At 56.0% G+C, this 18,208-nt stretch overlaps 1 protein-coding gene across 4 annotated transcripts in view; it reads right to left on the reverse strand.

Moving 5' to 3' along the window:
• FAM53B (family with sequence similarity 53 member B) overlaps positions 1-18,208 on the reverse strand; it is a 148,684-nt gene that overhangs the window by 68,818 nt on the left and 61,658 nt on the right. For all 4 annotated transcript variants that reach the window (XM_082633795.1, XM_082633794.1, XM_082633796.1 and 1 more), the window contains one exon: positions 7,440-7,702. In XM_082633795.1, the coding sequence (XP_082489921.1) occupies positions 7,440-7,517 (78 nt within the window). In that variant the 5' untranslated portion in view covers positions 7,518-7,702. The remainder of the gene's footprint in view (positions 1-7,439; positions 7,703-18,208) is intronic.

The raw sequence follows: 18,208 nt of genomic DNA on the forward strand, positions 1-18,208 counted from the left end.
CCCTCCCAGCTCACACCAAAGTCATTGAAGGGAGAGCAGGTGACAGACACTCAGAGCCCTGCCTCTGGGCAGCGTCACCTGCGGAAGCCAGACAGGCCCCACGGCCCAGAGAAGGTTCGGAGAGAGAGAAGCTGGGCCTGGCTGGTGCCACAGGCCCCGATGTTTGAGGGAGGCGGCCCCGACGCTGCAGGAGCCCCAGCACAAAGCAGACACCCCCCGAGAAGCACAGACCCTGCCCCTCCCCACCCCACCACCACGCCTGGTGGCAAGGGGAGCCCCCCAGGCTGGGGGCCCACAGACGCCCAAACCAGGACCGGGCCAGGGTGAGCAGGAGGGCGCGAGACACAGGGGCCGCGTGTCGCTGCACTGGGGCCACTGAGGAAGGCCTGGGTTTACAGACACGGCGGGAAGCAAACTGACTGCTGACGGTCGGGGGGCACCACTCAGCGGCCCCTCCTCCCCCCCAAGCCGCCGTGCTCCAGACAGAGGGGCAGCTGGGAGCCCTCCCAGGAATGGGGGCCGGTGAGTGGGTGCCAGAGATGACGGGGGGGGGTCTGTGCCCGGGGACGGGAGCCACCGGGCCAGCACACAGGGCTCCCCCGCCCTCACTCAAGCACTCATTCATTCACTTAGCGAGGACCTGTGTTTGCCGCAGACGCGCTCGCCAGGCTGGAGAACACACGCTCGGCAACGACTGCTTCTCACACCCCACGCCGCCCGGCTCGAGCCTCCACCGACGGACCAAACGAACCCACGACCTGGTCCCCACCCTGCGCCCCGGCCCGTCCTCTATCCTCCATCCTCCATCCTCCACACAGACCCAGGGGGACCAGGCCACGTGGCTGCTCTGCTCACAACCCTCCAACCATTCCCCACAGCAACCGGGATGAAACCGGCTGCACCCCCCTCCCCGCAGCCCACCAGAGCCAAACCTCCGTCCATCCCGGCCTCACTCACGCAGCTCGGGACCGGCCCAGCTCGCTGCCGCCTCAGGGTTTTCGTTCTGCGGCTGGTTCCTGTCACGTGGCCTCCTTGGCGGCCTTCCCCGACCATCCCGGCCGAAAGCTGGCCTCCCCACCCGCGCTTTTCTCCACGTGGCCTTGTGTAACGCTTTCCCCGTGTGCATCAGTGCGTCTGTTTCTCTGCTCATGCTCCACTCCCCCCCAGAATCAAGCTTCTCGAGGCTGCTGTCCTGTCCCCGATATTCCCGGCACAGAGCAGGCGCCACGTGACTCTCTGCTGACCGACCGCTATGCCCACCTGCCAGCCCAAGCTTGTCTTGCTCTGGCCGCCACACGCCTGGCGAACGCAGGGCCGACAGAAAAGCATTTTCACTGGACACGATCTGCTGCCTCCCCAAACCTCTGGGCTCGTGCCGTCAAAACTCAGCGGAGAAGGCGGGAGGGCACCAGACAACGTTGGGGTCGAGCCCCGGGCCGCCCGGGCTCGCCACGCGGCCTCTGACTCTGCACCCAGGGGCGCACGCGGACGGGCCATCCTCGCACGGAGATCTTACAACTCGAAGGAACACCTCCTCCGTGTCCCCCGGCTTGGATAAGCCCCACGCCCGCTCCCCTCGTTGAGCGTGTGAACGCACACGGCCTGGTGGTGCACCCCCGTCTTCTGCCAGCAGCACCCCAGTTTTGCACTGGGACTCCTCCTCTCCCTCACCGGACAGTGGCTTGGTGGGACTGCGCCTCTATCCCCCTGGCACGGGGTGGGTGTGGCCCACCAGACACTCCTGCTCTGGCGCTCCGACTCCTGGACCGGGGGGTGTGGGCTGGCTCACCCCGCGGGGAGGCCCCGAGCCTGCCACAAGCCCCCGCCTCCACCATCCTTCCATCCTACCCTGTCCCTGCCCTTTCCGGGGCTTCATTCACCAACTCCTCTCCCATATTTCTCTCAATCGCTCCAGGGAATTCTCTTCTGGTGCAAATCAGTGGGAGACAGTCTCAGCTGCTTACAACTGAGGAACCCTGGCCAATTCCATGCCGGACTTCACAAGGCTAATGGTGAAGTAGGCCGTGGCTCAGCTACTTGAAGGAGTATCATGCAACTGCTCAAAGTGATGTTTGGGCAGAGGCTTCTAGTGCCAGGAGGAAATATAATGTATAAGTTAAACCTGCTTAACTACAAAGACATAAGAAAACCTGCCAGACTATGTAAAGTGCAGTGTAGTTCCCCCCACCCTCCCACCCCACCTGAAAGGCAGCTTTTTCCTCTTTCTTTTCCTTCATTCTCTTCATGACGCTCAATTCACACTGGTCTGTGTGTGTAGACAAATTCCATCAAAATAATTATGGAGAAATGCTGACGGATAGGACAGCAGCAATTTTAAGGTCAAACATAAGGCCTGAAATAGTCATGAGCTAACTACTTCCCCCTGGGGCTTTCTGCCTCCTGTTGGGATAAAGAAAAAAAAAAAAAAAAAAAAAAGATGGGATCAGGCCCCCATCTTGCTTTCTGAGTCCCGTCCATGAGCTGGGCTGGCTGTGAGCAGGCCAGAACATCACGTAGTCAACAGCTTCCCAGGGTGTCAGGCCCCAGGCACACTCTGACTGCTGGCCAGTTTCCCTGGGCCCAACAGCGAGGTTCCCACTGGGCACCAAGTTGTCCAGGGCTGCTCTATTCCCACTGGTTCGTGCCATTCTGCAGCCAGCAGCCTCCCTGACCCTTTGAGCCCTCCACACTCTCAGTGGGCAGGATGAGCCAATAACTACGTGGACGATGTGGTGAGGCCAACAGGCCTCAGGGGAAACTCTCACCATCTGAGGTTTCACAAGACACTCAGCATTCGCACACAAGTGCACGCCCAAGCCCTGGCTGGGGTCTGCAGTGCAGCAGAACAATAAGCATGGCTCCCCGGGGTATTTCTCCTACTCCAAAGCCTCGGTTCCTGAGCCTCCCCCAGGGCAGAGCTTGGTGTCTGGGAGACTCCTTGGATCACCAGAGAACGTTTTGGAATCAGATCTTCCATAGGAAAGGCAAAAGCTGGAAATCAAATTGAGGCTCCAGGGGCCATCTGTCTGACTAAGTAACGCAAGAAACCCTGACTTAAATAAAGACACAATTCAGGTCATTATTTAATGAGGAACTAGCTCAGACAGAAAACAGCCGAGCTCATCTCTGGCCATAATCATGCTTCTTCATAACTTTCTTCTGTAGACTACTGACTAAAGCAATCACGTCACTTTTCCTTCTCCTGATGCAGTGCTACAGAGAACCACAGGGCCACGCAGAACAGCCCCACGCTCACGCACTTGAGGGGAACAAGTGGGGCACCTCAGCCCCTGGAAGGAAACAGGGTGAGACCTTGGCAGGAGGACGCAGGAGGCGGAGCCAGGCCCGAGAAGGAAGAGAAGCTGAGGAGGGAGAGGCGCCCTTAGGTGGAGGCCCTCGAAGGTGCCGATGGAGACAGGGCAGGCAGCCCGGCTCCCCAGGCTGCAGGGTTGGCCACGGCAGGGCGGGCCCTGGTGCCCCTGCTCGGCGGGGATGCGGGGTCGGTGGGGGGGGAGAGGCAGCGAACTGCCTCGGGCTCTGTGCGCTTCTGCATGCCGGCCAGGGACCCCGGCTGGGGCCATCGGGCCCAATGCCGACTCCGGGGGAGCGGGAGGATGAAGACCCTGGGTGCCCAGGCAGCTGGGTGCCAGGCCGGACGTAGTCACTGAACTCTTCTGCCGGGCAAGTCACTTAGCCTCGGCGTCCTAATCTGACAAGCAGGGAAGGAAGGACCTGCTCCCAAAACGGGTGTCTGCTGTGGCCGGAAATACCTTGAGGCTGAGCAACGTGAGGCGGCCTGGAGCCTCGCTCCGGCCTCCACCCCCCGGCCTCCCGGGAGCGGGGCACCCCAGCTCCCGCTGGTCTCCAGACTTGAGAGAGGCTGGGAGGCTCGCAGGGGCGAGGAGGCTGGGCCCGGCCGGGGAGGAGGGAGAACAGGCCCTTGGCCGGGGCGTGGGCGGGCGGGACAGAGCTGGGGGAACGCAGCCCCGAGGTCAGCTGTCCGGGCGGCCTTCCAGCGGCAGCAGCTAATGTTAGCACACTCAGAGGAAGAGCTGCTCACAGGGGAAAGGAAGGCGGCGGCGCGGAGTGGGGGAAAGGGGAACCGAGTCACTGCACTCCCCCACCCCACCCGCGTCCCCCCCGGGGGAAGGCGATACCGAGTGCTTGTCAGTCCCCTTTCCGTCTGCCCACCTCTCTCGGGAGTAGGGGCAGTCACGTCGTCACCAGCATTTAGCTGTTAGGGAAAGGAGGAGAGAACCATGACGGGGGACCTTCAGCAGGCGGGGAGGGGCGGCCAGGGCCCAGGGGGGCCAAGCCTCGCCTCTCCCAGTGTTCCCAGGCCCCCAGGGGACCTTCACCTGCAGTTTTGGGCTCTGTCCTCACTGCGGGGCCTCTCACTTCCCTAATTCCAAAGCGGCCTGTGGTGATTCATGATTTCTTTTTTAATCTGAACCCCCAACTTCTGTTATCTTCTTAGTCTGATTAGAAAACAAAAGAGAAAAGCTTTTCCATCTTTCCTGTGATTATCTTGATGGTATTTACATGAGGATGATGTTACCCGTTTAGGAAGCTGAAGCAAAACCCCCATCTTCCTCTCAACCTTGCTGGCTGCTCAGAGCAAATTCTAATCAGTTTATCTTACATTCTGTGGATGTCATCACTAGGCTGGTCTTATTTAGGGTCTTTCTTTGGTTGTTTACAGCCGTGCCTCTCCCCAAGGCCTAGCGGATTCCAGGACCACAGCCTCAGGAGCTGGGCAGGGGCGGGCGTGAGGGCCTTGGTGGGTGAACAGGGCCTGGACTTGAAGCCTGCGTCCTGGCACCCTGCCTGCCAGCTGTGTGACCTGGGCACTCCGTCCCCTGGGCTCTGTGTTTCCTGCCTGCATAGCAGGTAGAGATGGACGAGTCCCCACCCCTCAGCAGGTTGGGAGAGGCTCCAGGAGAGGCAGGGGTGATGGCAACTCTGCAGGCCCCACACAGACTACGCTCCCATCCTACTGCTTGCCTTCACTGTGCTTCCACCTGCACCGTGAGAGCAGAACCAGGCCAGACCTGTAACGTGCTGACAACCTGTGATGCACCCACCAGCTGACCCAGGAGAAGGCCGCTCTCCAAAGGTGGCTGCTGCCCACAGCTGGCCTGCCCATCCGGGAGTCCAGGGGAGGGAAGAAGAGAAGGAACACAGAAGGCGATGACTTTCCAAGAAGGGGAGGGGTGTGGGATGAAAGGCCAGACCCCGACCTGTGAAGCCACCGAGCCCCCTTCAATGGCCATTTGCTTCCCTTGGCTTTCTCTCCTTCTTTTTTTTCCTGAGAAGATGAGTTTTCCTTCCCCGGTTGGGGCTGGGAGGCCGCGCTCCTCCTGGCGAGGGCTCAGGCCCTGTCTCTTTGAAGACCGGCTCAGCTGACCACGGGCCCACAGGCACTGAACCCAGCTCCACGACCAAGCCCAGGCAGGCCCACCCCCGGATGGAACCAAGTTCAGCAGCAGCAACTGAGGCAAACAGCACAGCTGGAGCCAGAGGGGGCCTCCCTTGGGCCCTCCAGGAGGCCCTCACCCCGAGAGCCGTTGCTTTTTGGTCAGAGCTACTCTACACGAGTGCTTTAATTTCAGCGGGAAAACACCCACCAACCACAGAAAACAGAGCAACTCATACCTGCACCCCCTCCGCCGTGAACTTGAGCAGCAGAGAAGGGACTGAACGATGACGAGCTGAGAAGCTGGGCTACGGGAACCCGCATTCACTCACTCCAAAATGTCCCCTGAGCACCTGCCACGCACTAGGTCCCGGGGTCAGGCACTGGGTATTCGGCAAGGAGCGAGAGTGACAAAGGTCCTTCGCCTTGTGAAGCTCACACTCTGGGGCAGAAGGCACTCAGTGAACAAGATCAAAATGTTAGAAAGTGGTGAAGCACCTTGGAAAGAAAAGGACAGGGAGAAGGGGACAGACAGTGCATGGGGGTAAGGAGGTAGGGGAGGTCGTGGAATTAGATGTTAGGCCAAGTTGCCAAAGAAAAGGAGGGAGGGAGAGAGTCCTGCTAAAGGGGAGCGTTCCAGGCCAGGGAAGAAGTGCACAAGCCCTGAGCCATGTAGAGCGGGGAGGCCGGCGTGGCTTGAACAGAGTCAGTGGCGGAAAGCAGCGGAGAGAGAGCACAGTGGTCACGGGGGCCAGATTACACCGGACCTCATACATCCCAATAGGAGTCTGGTGTTTGCTCAGCCTGAGACGGGAAGCCTTGGAAGGCTCTGGGCAGAGGTGGGACGGTCTGACTCGCATTCCCTCTGGCTGCTGGGTCATGCAAACAGGCTAAAGGAGCCAGAAGCGGGGGCTAGTTCCCAGAAGAGTCCAGATGAGAGAGTACGCAGGAAGGACCGGAGCAGCAGCAGTGGGGACGATGAGAGGGAATCTACGGACAGATACATACTCAGCACAAACTGCAAAGGAAGGAGCAATGGGCAGACACCCTACTTGTCCTACGGAATCCCTTCAGCCCAAGGCGCTCCGTGAAGGCCTGTGGGGTGGACACAGGTCTTGGTGGCTTTCACAAGCTCTTACGAGGACCTAAGACCCACCCGCCTGCTCTCGACCTGGGTGGTGGGGTCAGACTTGGGGAGAAAGCCCACTAGGTGGTAGCGTGGGGTCTCACGAGGGGCTGTGAAGGGCGCCGGGAGGGGCGCTCGGTGACGTGACCCCGGACGGGGCCCCCATCCCTGGCCACAGAAGCAGCAGAGTCCCTGGGACGTACCCAGGTGCAAAACCCCCCACAAGAGTGTTTATGCCCGAGTGGGACTGCTTTCAGCTCCCTCTGCAGGGGAGCAGCCCACCCACTTCTGAGGAATTGGGGCTATGGAAGGAGGGTGAGGAGGCCGTTTTGTTTGCGGCCTAAGGAGGCCGGCCGTCTGCCTCTCTGGCCAGGCTCACCGGGCCACTGGTCCGAGGACTACCCTTGCGGAGGGCAGCCGCCACCAGGCCCACCACCTTGGCCGCCAGGCCGCGCCTTCTTTCTCCACCGTCCCCCACTCTGGACATTCCTGAGGCGGCAGCTCTCACTTGCGCTGACCGCCCTTTGGAGGCCCCGGCCTTACCTCGGTACCACCCCGCCTTCTGGAAACTACCTCCCTGACCGGGTGGAGACCAGAAGGAATGTGGGTCTCAGCCCGGCAGGGGCGGCAGAAGCACACTTGGTATTATTTACCAGGGTGCTGGCCTGCCCCCCACCGCTCGCCAGAGGACTCAAATCTAGGCTGGCTCCTTCCTTCTTGTGAGGGCGAAGCCGGGCTCCGGGCGACTGCTCCACTGCCCCGCCTGCCACGGCTCCCAGAGCTCTGCTTGCGGGCCCTCTGGGCACAACTGCTAAGCCCTCTTGCTCAGTCCACAGCCCCACCTGGATATCGGGCCTCAAAAGGGTCACCAGAGAAGCCAGGCCACCGGGTCCTTACCAGCTCAGGGATGAAGGTCCTGCACGCTACGGGGTCAGCTCCCTGCTTGTCGAGGCTTTGACTTAGGATCATCACCATGGTAAGGACCTCAGGCACTGGGCGCCAGCCCAGGGTGGGCACGAGCCATCTTCGGTGGGCAGACTTGGGCAGAGGCGACCTCCTGGGCACCCCCCAGATGATGATGTCAGCAGAAACGGCTCCCCATCAGCTGCTCACGCTCGGGGTGGGGCTCTTCCAGGAAATGGCCAAGTGTGGTCAACTCCCTGGAAAGATAAAAGAAACGCAAAGGGATTCAGCACTGGGGCAGACCGGGGCCCCGAGAGAGCCGCGCCCTCCCCTGCACGCTGGGACCCTGCTGGGGAATAGAACCGCCTCTCCGCTGCAGGAGAGGTATCCTGGTGGGGGGCACGAAGGCCGGAATGGCCTTCCCGGAGTCCTCACCCACCCACAGGCCAGCCTTAGGGTGTCCCTAAAGCTAACACCTGGTGGGCACAACAGTGAATCCCAGCTCAGCTTCGCGGCACCTTTAAGACAGATCTCGGGGTCTGGGCTGCTCACAGACAGCTGTCCCCAGAGTGCGCTCAAGCCGTGTGACCTCCTACGCTGAGCTAGCCCTCCAGACAGCCCGAGGTCAGCTGAGGTTAGACACGGGGCCAACCCTGCAGTCAAAGCCCAAGGGCTTGGCCCTCAGGCAGCCAGCAAGGTGGCTCCTGTTCTCTGCCCAGGTCTGAAGGAAGCCACTGGAAGAACTGGGAGGGTCCATTTAAAGGCACATACTTCCCATCCTTGGAAGCACCACGATTCCAAAATGACACATTTGCAACACGGGGCGCCTCCGTCCCCTTCCTCAGAATGAGCAAAACCAACTCACAGCCTGCGCACACCCCTCTGTGCTCCCAGCAGTGATGGGACCCTCTCTCATCATCGTGCTACACAGCCCGGAGCATCTCCCCGACCCACCCTCATCTCTCACCAAGCAAAAGCCCAAAGAGTGCAGCCTTCAGTCCAGGGTGGGAAAATCGCTCCTTACAAATCAATTTCTCTGATCCTATTTCCATCCCACCCCTCTGTGGTTACACCTTCAGAGGAAGTCACAGAGATCCAAGGAACCTGAAGATCACCAGGTTCCATCAAAAAGTAAAAAGTAACCATAACGATAGTAAAAAATAAAGAAACAAAAAGCAGCTCCTAATCTTTAATTAAAACCAAACTGGTCAGTGCAGGAAAATGTTTTAGAATCTGCTGCTCTGTGTAAAAATTAATTGCACCCTGGTATTTACTTGCCATCCAGATTGTAAATCATATTTTCCTGTTTACTTCGATTAGACTTTACAGTGGGTGTTATTGAAATTGCTCAATTACGGGCCAGCTGGCGAGCACAGGAAAATTACCTTCTACTGTTCTTCGAAAACAAGGTTCATCCAAAGTGCAAAAGCAGGGAAGGGAAGGAGGGAAATCAATACATTTTCAAAGGACTGACTGTTCAGGAGGGAGGGCCGGTGGAGTCTCCAAGCTCCCAGGTCACACTGGGAGACCTGATGCTGAGTTTCAAAGCCACATCAATCTAGAAGTGAAACATTCTGACCAAGTATGATCTGCCCCAGCAAAGAATTTCAGATCACTCCTCCGAGTCTGGCCAGAAAGCCAAGCCAGGAATGCCCGCCAGCCCCCTGGACGCTTGGCTTGGGAGCAGGGCAGGCCACGTGAGCAGGAGAGTGCCCGGACTGGTGCTGTGGACTCTCCCTTCAAGAGGGCCCTCTGTGCCGATCAGAGACGGGGATGAGGCCTGATGGAGGCCGTCTTCTCTCTAGGTGCAACCTCGATTCAGTTCTGGGGCCGCCAGCCATTACCCCAGGCCCAGGGGTGACCCGCCCTCCCCATTCCCTTCTTCCCTAACAAGGCAGGAGCGTTCGGTGGTTACAAGCTCAGGTCCTGAGCCAAGCACACCTGAGCTGGAATCCCAGCTCTTGAAACGTATCGTCTGAGTGACCTTTGCCAAGTTACTTACTCTCTAAGCCTTGGTTTCCCTTTCCATACAATAGGGACAACAGTGCCTGCCTCAGAAGATGACTGTATTATAAGAAAAGAGAGCTCACCTTGCTCGGTGAGAAGCCCTAGCTCATTTGAAGAACTGCTCAATAAACAAGTAGCTACTGCCACTAGTTTCATGGGGGAGCCTGTGAGTCCCGATCTTTTCTCAGCAATGGACACCCGAGCATCTGTCCTCTCAAATTTTTTTTAAAAGGGAAATTCCATCAAAACTTTTCAAAGCTAAATTCCATCAAGAGGAGACTAGCTGGGCTTCCTGGGTGACACAGTGGTTACGATTCCGCCTGCCAATGCAGGGGACAAGGGTTTGAGCCCTGGTCCAGGAAGATCCCACATGCCACGGAGCAACTAAGCCCGTGTGCTAAAACTGAGCCTGCACTCTAGAGCCTGCAAGCCACAACTACTGAAGCCCGCGCGCCTAGAGTCTGTGCTCCGCAACAAGAAGCCACTGCAGTGAGAAGCCCGCACACCACAACGAAGAGTGGCCCCCGCATGCAACAACTAGAGAAAGCCCGCGTGCAGCAACGAAGACCCAACGTAGCCAAACATATAAATAAATAAATACATTTTTTAAAAAAAGGTTGGGGCGGGGGGACTGGCTGTATTATGGCCCATGCCTCTGGTGCAACAGTAGGCGGCCAGTAAGAACGATGCTGTAGAAGTCTTATCGCCATGGAAACACGCTGGCCCATCCGATGCAGCCGCTGTGTACCAAGCACGAAGCTGGATGGAGGAAGCGGTGCAGGTGTCCCAGCTCTCGCAGCTCTGTTCCCACTGGAGCCCCTACCGAAGGCCAGGTCGCACAGAGGCAGCATGACTGGTGAATTCCAGAGCACCACATGCTCCTGGAAACTGGGCGGTCAGTAAACATGGCAGGCACCGGAAGGAGGAGGAAGGTCCTGCACGAGCCCTGTCTTCAGGAGTCGTGGAAAGACAGTACTGTGAACACAGGTACCACAGCTACGGAAGGCAGATGGAGGAGGGGGGCCCTGGGGCTGAGTCATAAACAGACCCCTCTGCACAGGGACCAATGACATACAGCACTGCCTGGGAGAGCCCAGGAGTGGGGACGACCCAGACGGCCATCAGCAGGTGACTGGTAACAGAAATCACAGAGTAGCTATGTAAACAAATACCATGTCACCTTCACTGCAGTGTTAATGAGGCAATTTTAATGGTACAGATATGAAGCACTCTCTAAGATAACACTGTAAATGAACACAGCAAGAGGAGTACAGCATGGTCCCATAACCACGTGGCCCTGGAGTGGGAGAAGGCACTGAGTGTATAGCCTTACACACGGACGCGTGCTATTTGAGTATTTCATCCGGTGCATGCAACGCCTTTCTGATTAAAAAGAAAATAGGCAAGATTTCAACATGAAGGGAAGAGGCACCTGGGAAGAGGGAAGCGTGAGCGTAGGATGGCAGCCTGGCCTGTACACGGCGTGGGCGGGGGGTGGGGGCAGTGAGCACACTGCTGGCAGGCACACAGGGCACGTGGAGAGGGGGCAGCAGCAGGACAAGGGGCCGGAAAGACAGAGTCACCCCAGACCAAAGGCTCCGAATGCCAGACTTTATCATGCGGCCGTAGGATGCTCCCCAACGAGCTGGAGTTGGCTGGGTTGATCTGCTGAATGATTTTTTTTTGAACCCTTTGCAGCACCTAGCTCGGTGCCTTGACTACGGCAAGAGCTCCACACGTTCCTGGAATCCGGCTAAATCGTAGCAACATCTGAAACGATCCGGGCACATTCTCAGACCCTGTGAGGCAAATCCAGACCATCAGAGCCTGGCACAATCTGGAATTCCCTGGGATTCCTTTGATCCATGGCATGGGCCTGGCCAAGCTCACTGGGGAATGCCAGTGCCCATCCAGAGACTCGGAGCCCAGTCTGAGAACAGGGTCAGTTACTTCTCAGGGAGAAGCCAGGAACTCGGCCTTTGAGGGACAACTGGGTGAACAGCTCTGCCCAAGGTAAAAAGGAGGTGCCCCAGGGCCCACAGGGGGCAAGGGAAAGGCTTCCTGAGGTCACCTCTGGGACACAGATCCTGCTCTGGCCTGGCGGGTCTTCTCTTAACCCATGTTAAGAACAGCTTCTGGGCTTCCCTGGTGGCGCAGTGGTTGAGAGTCTGCCTGCCGATGCAGGGGACGCGGGTTCGTACCCCGGTCCGGGAGGATCCCACATGCCGCGGAGCAGCTGGGCCCGTGGGCCACGGCTGCTGGGCCTGCGCGTCCGGAGCCTGTGCTCCGCAACGGGAGAGGCCACAACAGTGAGAGGCCCGCGTACAGCAAAAAAAAAAAAAAAGAACAGCTTCTATCTACTGAGCACCTACTGTGTACCAGGTGCTTTATATATCAATACACGACAGATATAAGTAGTTAACAGTGTACAGACAGATGAAGCAACTCACCCAGGATATCAGGGGTGAGCTCCCGGGCTGTGCTTCCCACTGGTGTCCACCTGCAGCAAAGTCCCCACCCCTACCTGCCTCTCCATACCAGATGCATCCTTCAAAGCCCCATCGAGCAACTACCACGCAACCCGGCAAATGCACTCCTTGGCATTTATCCCGGAGAAATGCAAGCTTATGTTCACACAAAACCCTGCACATGATTGTTCATAACAGCTTTATTCGTAACAGCCAAAACCAGAAAACAACCCAAATGTCCTTCAACAGGTGACTAGCTAAACAAATTGTGGAACAGCATCCCATGGAACACTCCTCAGCACTAAAAAGGGACGAACTATTGATAGCTACCTGGACGAATCTCCAGGGAATTATGCTGAGTGAAAAATCCCAGTCCCCAAAGGTTAATTACTGCATGACTCCATTTACATAACATTCTTGAAATGACAAAATTACAGAAATGAAGACTAGATTCGTAGTTGCTGGGCGTTTGAACGGGCGCTTGGGATGGGGGTGAGGGAGCTGGGTGTGGTTATGAAAAGACACCGGCAGGGATCCTTGTGATGGAAATGTTCTGTATCTCGACTGTATCGCATGGGTGTCAATTTCCTGCTTGTGATTTGTACTATAGTTTTGCAACATGTTACTGCTGGAGAAAACTGAGTAAACAGTACACAGGATTTCTATGATTTCTTACAACTACATGTGGATTTACAACGACCTCAAAAGTTAAAAAATGTTTTTCTTCCAGTTTTTTTGAGATATAATGGATATACAGCCTTGTATCAGTTTCAGGTGTGCTGCATCATGATCTGACTTACATACATCATGAAACGATGATCTCAATAAGTTTAGTGAACATCCATCATCTCATAGAGATACAAAGTTAAACAGAAAAAAATTTTCTTCTTACGTCAAAATTTTAAATTTAAAAAGCCCACTCCGTCTATGCATTTGCCAAAACTCACAGAACTAAACACCAAAGAGTGAACTGTACTGCATATACATATAAAATTCTTTTTAAAGAAGGCCACGTGGCAGCCACTGCCTGTACGGGATGGGATGCAGCCTGAGGCAAGGAGGCGTGCTCAGGGACTGGGCAGCCTCCCCCTCACCTCCCAAGCCCCTTAACTTCAGCTTCCTCATCTTTAAAATGAAAGTGAGAACACCTTTGCTCTGGGGGCTGCTGGGAGAGTCAGGTAAGAAAATGTGTATAAAAGAGCGCAGCACAGAGAAGGCCCCAGACACCGGTGCCCACTCCCCAGGGTACACGCGGATGGTCAGCGGGCACCAAGTGACACTGCCCGCGGTTAGTGAGAGGCTTCAACCCAGCCCCGTGGCACCCTGGCCCCAGAGCCACCTCCGCCCCCTCCCAGCTGCACTCCCAGCCCCCGCCTCCCTGAGGACCAACTATGGGCTGGGCTCTTCTCATTTCATCTCTCGAACTCCTGTGAAGAGGCGTTGCTATTAACAGTATTCCCATTTTCCAGATGAGAAGACCAAGGCTCCAGGAAAATAAATCAAGCATTTGCCCAAGATCCTGCAGCTAGCAGGGGTGAGGGTGAGATCTGAATCCAGGTCTGTCTCCTCAGGACACCGCAGGGACAGTGGACAACTTTACTTTCTCACACGGGTCCTTCCTAACATGAAACTCTCTTGCTTTTGTTCTGCAGTCTTCAATGTGCCTTCAGGCATCTGCAACCCTCGAACCCAGCTGTCTGATATCACTGTGGTCGAGACTCTCGGCTTCTGGCAAATGGGAACCCTGCCCGGTGCACGCTAAATGCCTTTATATATGCAAAAAAGTTTTGCAAACTCTAAGAGTCTATATAACTCTTCAGAAGATTACAGGAGTTTACCAAACGTTTCTGTCATGCATTTTGAAGAGCCACCCTTTCAAGAAAAGAAACTGACCACGCTGGAACTCGCCCAATTAAACGTTTCCTTCTTTTAATATCCTTATCCTGTGTTTACTACTTGTACAAGTTCGCTTTATAGCAGAAGAATATCTCAGCACCCCAACACAGGACTCAGAGCAAAACCTAAACATAACCTTGGCCGCTGACAGTGATTTTCCTGATGGCCCAAGCAAGTCATTCCTTTCAGAGCTTCCATTTCCCCCTCCCATTAAGCAAAGGAAATGGGAGAAAAACAGCAATTCTACAAGGTCTTTGGGAAGGCTGCATGCACTTTTAAACTTTCGTAACTTCAGCTGTTGGTGTGACAAAAGCAATCTGTGAGCAGGATCTAGAAGCAAATTTATGAACCTTTGGGGAAGGGCATCTTTCAGAGGGTCATGCTGCCTCCTGCCAGATCCTATGACAAACCCATGGAAGGGTGGAGCGGGCAGAGGAATCCTCTGGTCGCAGTCAAGGTCCACATCTGCCAAGAGTAGGGAATTAAATCTGCCCGGGGATGCCTTCTGCTTGCTGCTAAGGCATCTGAGTTTAAAGGATAAAAGTTAAAAGCTGCCTAGGAACTTTATCAACAGCCCGTGCTTTCCCAGACCGAGTTGACATTGGAAAGAGAGTCTGGAGTTTCAATAAGAGAACGTGCCCGGAGAATGTGTTTCCCAGACAGCAGTGGAACATTTAAACGAATTCCCTCGGCCCAGGTTCCCAAGTCTTCAGGTCCTCCTGAAAAATAACTGATCAAAGACAGCTATGCCTTCACCACCTGCAATCCACCGACAGAAAAAGAGAGACAGACGAAACCTCTTAAGTCAATACTTGAACACCAAGGACATGTTTGATACCAAACGTTACTGATTGAAGGAAACTCCACAATAGAGGCAATAGCCAGAGAAAAATACATTTTTGTTCACCATTTTCCTAGTATCTTCCTGGTCTGTATCTGTGGAAATAACAGGTGACACGGAGTCTACCTTTGATCAAAGCGTGAATAAAATAAGAACAGCCGCAGCAGCAGTGCCAGGCCCCAGGCTTACTGTACCCTCAGAGGAGCCCTACGAGTGGGCACTATTGTTATTCCGTCTTACAGAGGGACAAGCTGAGGTCCAGGCCCAAGGTCACCCAGTTGTAAAGGGTGAAACAGGACTCAAGCCACATCTGCTAAATTCCAAAATCTTTGTCTGAACCACCAAGACGTCTACTCCAGGATCCATAAACTGTGTCCTAATTATCCCATAAGTATTTGGTTTCTCAAACTGACCAAAAGCTGAAGCACAGATGCTGGGTTTGCAAGACACCCCTTCCCTATAAGCTCCTCCTGTGGTGCCCCAGGCCACACCTCAACCTCCTGGACTTAATGATGAACTGGCACTAGGGGTTCCACTGAGGCAGGGAGCGAGGGTAGGGGCGAAACAAAGGCACTGATTCCCATCCCTAACCACACGGAGGGGCGGCCGTGCCGGGTGCCGTGCAGAGGTGAAGTGCCTCCCAGGAAAGCCAGGGTGCCCCCAGGCCCGGGGGACGGTGCTGGCTCCTCACTACATCAGCTGGAATCTGTGTCCATCGGCCCCCCTCTCCTGGGGCTCTGCTGCCCCTCCCCCAGAGCTCCCCCCCACCCCCGTCCTTCTCCCCAAGCCCATTGCCAGGGTGTTCACGGGGGGCCCGCCCTCCACCCATGTTGTCTGGGTGTGGCCTGCCTCAGGCCTCCTCTGGTCTCAGCACAGAGCCTGTCACAGTGGAAACCCGATCGGTGTGTGTTCACCTGGGGACGACCACTGGACTCGAGGCCCGGAAGTCACACGTCCCCTCCAGCTCAGTCCTGGATGGGCTGTGGCACCCTGGGCGAGGGACAGAACCTTGCTGGGCTTTGTGATCTGTAAGAAGTAAGCCTTGTCTGCCCCCGCGAGTGGGAAGTTAAGGAAGGAAAGGTCTGTAGAGCGGGGCGCCTGAAGGGGGGCCAGGGGCACTGCGGTGAGTCCTTCGGTGAGCGCAGTTCGAGCCGAGAGCAGGCCTGACTCAGCACGTGCGAACTGGCTAACGGAGACCACGTCTCCACAGCTCCAGCATGAGCGGCCGGGCGGGGGAACGGAACATGCTTGCGACCCCTCTGAGCACCTCGCTGGGCGATGTAGCTGCTGGACAATCAAATCCATTATTGAGTCTCACGTTCACCCGGGTTCCTGTCTGCATGTGACACGTGAGGAAACTGGGCTCAGAGAGGCAGTGCAACCTGGCTAAACCACACAGCTGACATGCGGCTGCATCAGACTCTCAGGGGGGCTGGGCAACACTTTCTTGCTGCAAGAATAAAGCAGCTGCCGTCCTTAGAGACAGCATGCTTACCCCACCCTGGATTCCTCGCCCCGGAGTAAGGTGTGTCCTTGGAGGTGTTTTCTTCAGTAACCAGGGTGAATATACATTCCCTGGCCTAGAGCTTCAGGTAATCAAAGGTCACCGAAGGCCCACACTCAGCAAAGGACTGGCAGTCCCATTACCTGGCTGGAAAGGGACCCACCCTGTGCCCTGGGCTGAACAAAGTGGCCCAGGCTCCCTTATGAGACTGTCTTAATGGAAGGGAAACAAAACAAAACAGTAAACGAGATGTTGAACCGAACTGGGAGTCTGTTCTCTGGGACTTTACACAGTCACTCGCACAGTGTTGTAGGGATTTGCTGTGTTTTTAAGCAAATAACATCTCGAGAGGAGGGGGAGGAAAGACATTATTCACGGACATGAAAGTGTTGAGACCCAGAGCCAAAACAAACGTGAACATGGGAACGAGACAGCCTGTGCTGCTTCTTGAAACTCAAGCCAACTGCATGCATGACCTGTCAAGAGCTCATTCATCAATGAGACATAACTGACAGGCAAGTTTCCTATAGGCAGTCCTGCAACTGCTCGCTACCATTCAAGTCCTTTTAACCTGCCAAACCCTACAAGAGAAGAGTGTCCTATGGACTAGAATCTGCAGAGCAAACTCAAAAGGAAGGAAATGAGGGGTGGCGGGGAGGAGAACCAGTACTTACTGAGGGAGCACAGACTAGACACCGCCTTGTCCTCCAGACCAGGATGAGGGAGAGAAGGGGAGAGAACTGGGGACGGTGAGACACAGCAAGGGCCCCAGAGATAATCTACTGAAATGTTAAGCCACTTAGCCTAAGGCGACCATGACCTCTTCCTCAGTCAGACCTATTTACAAGTACAGTGAATTTAATCAAACCATGATTTGAAACCAAAAGAGATGAGGGGTTAAAAAAAAATTAAACAAGAACAAAAATAGAGAAGCCCAAACAAGAGGCAGCGTGGCCTGTGTGAAGACAGCAGGACTTGGGAAACATGGGTTCTGGCCCTACCTCTACCACCGAGCAGCTCTGGCCCGTTTGCCAAGTCACTTCCCCTGTCTGGCCTCAGATCCCTCACCTGACGAATGGAAGACCGGGTCAGAGGGGCTCTGTTTCTGCCAAGTGAGCAGCCACGTGCAGCCCTGCATCAGCTGTGTGGCTCAGCCAGGTCACACTGCCTCTCTGAGCCTCAGTTTCCTCACCTGTGACATGCATATGGGAACCCGAGGGAGCATGAGACTCAGTCATGGAAGGTGCCGCGTGAGCTGCGAGAGGGTGGGAAGGGCTGATGATGCCCGTCCTGCAGCCACTGCTCTGGTGGCCGTGTGTCAGCTGGCCTTCCCGGTCTTGCCCAGACCTGACCTCCAGTGTTCAAGGTCCCAGGAGACCGGACAACAGCAAAGGCCAAATTCTCACTGGCTGCCATCATGAGCCTCAGCCGTGGCCTTCCATATGGCCGAGTGGAGAGTGGGAAGCCGCCCTCATATTCCTTCGGGGCAGGTAACCGGGAGGTGGGGTTGCCCCCCTCTCTTACATACCTACAGGCGCAAGTGGGGATGTTTGCACAGGTGCATTCTCCAAACTCAGTCCTTAAGCACACCAGGGCACCTTGGTGTCTTTCAGTGCCATTAACAACATTCAGAATTAAGGAGTTTCTTGGAAGGCGAGGAAGTTAGTCACTTACCAGTTTTCACACCTTCATCTCCTACCTCCTGCTACAAAAACAGCCCCTTCCTTTGCAAAATGTTTATGGACTTTAGGGCCCAGAGAGAGCAATGTTCTCTCCCTCCTGCGGGATGATCTACCCTCACCCAGGCTGCATGCACGCTTCATGCCAGTGTGGCCCCAGGAGCCCCTCGGGCAGGGGGAGCGTCCCCGTTCCTGCCCGGCCACACACCAGCACTGCCCTCACAGAAGCCCCAGGCCGCTGCGCAGAGCAAATGGAGCCTCCCAGCAGCTGGCACCGGGGACACAGCTGGGAGGCAGCCTCTCTTCATCTCAGGGACCTGGGGGCTGGTGGCCTCACACGGTGACACAAGTATCACACTGAAACAGGG

Source organism: Mesoplodon mirus, assembly GCF_964341445.2.
Source record: "Mesoplodon mirus genome assembly, chromosome: 2".
Lineage (NCBI taxonomy): Eukaryota > Metazoa > Chordata > Mammalia > Artiodactyla > Ziphiidae > Mesoplodon > Mesoplodon mirus.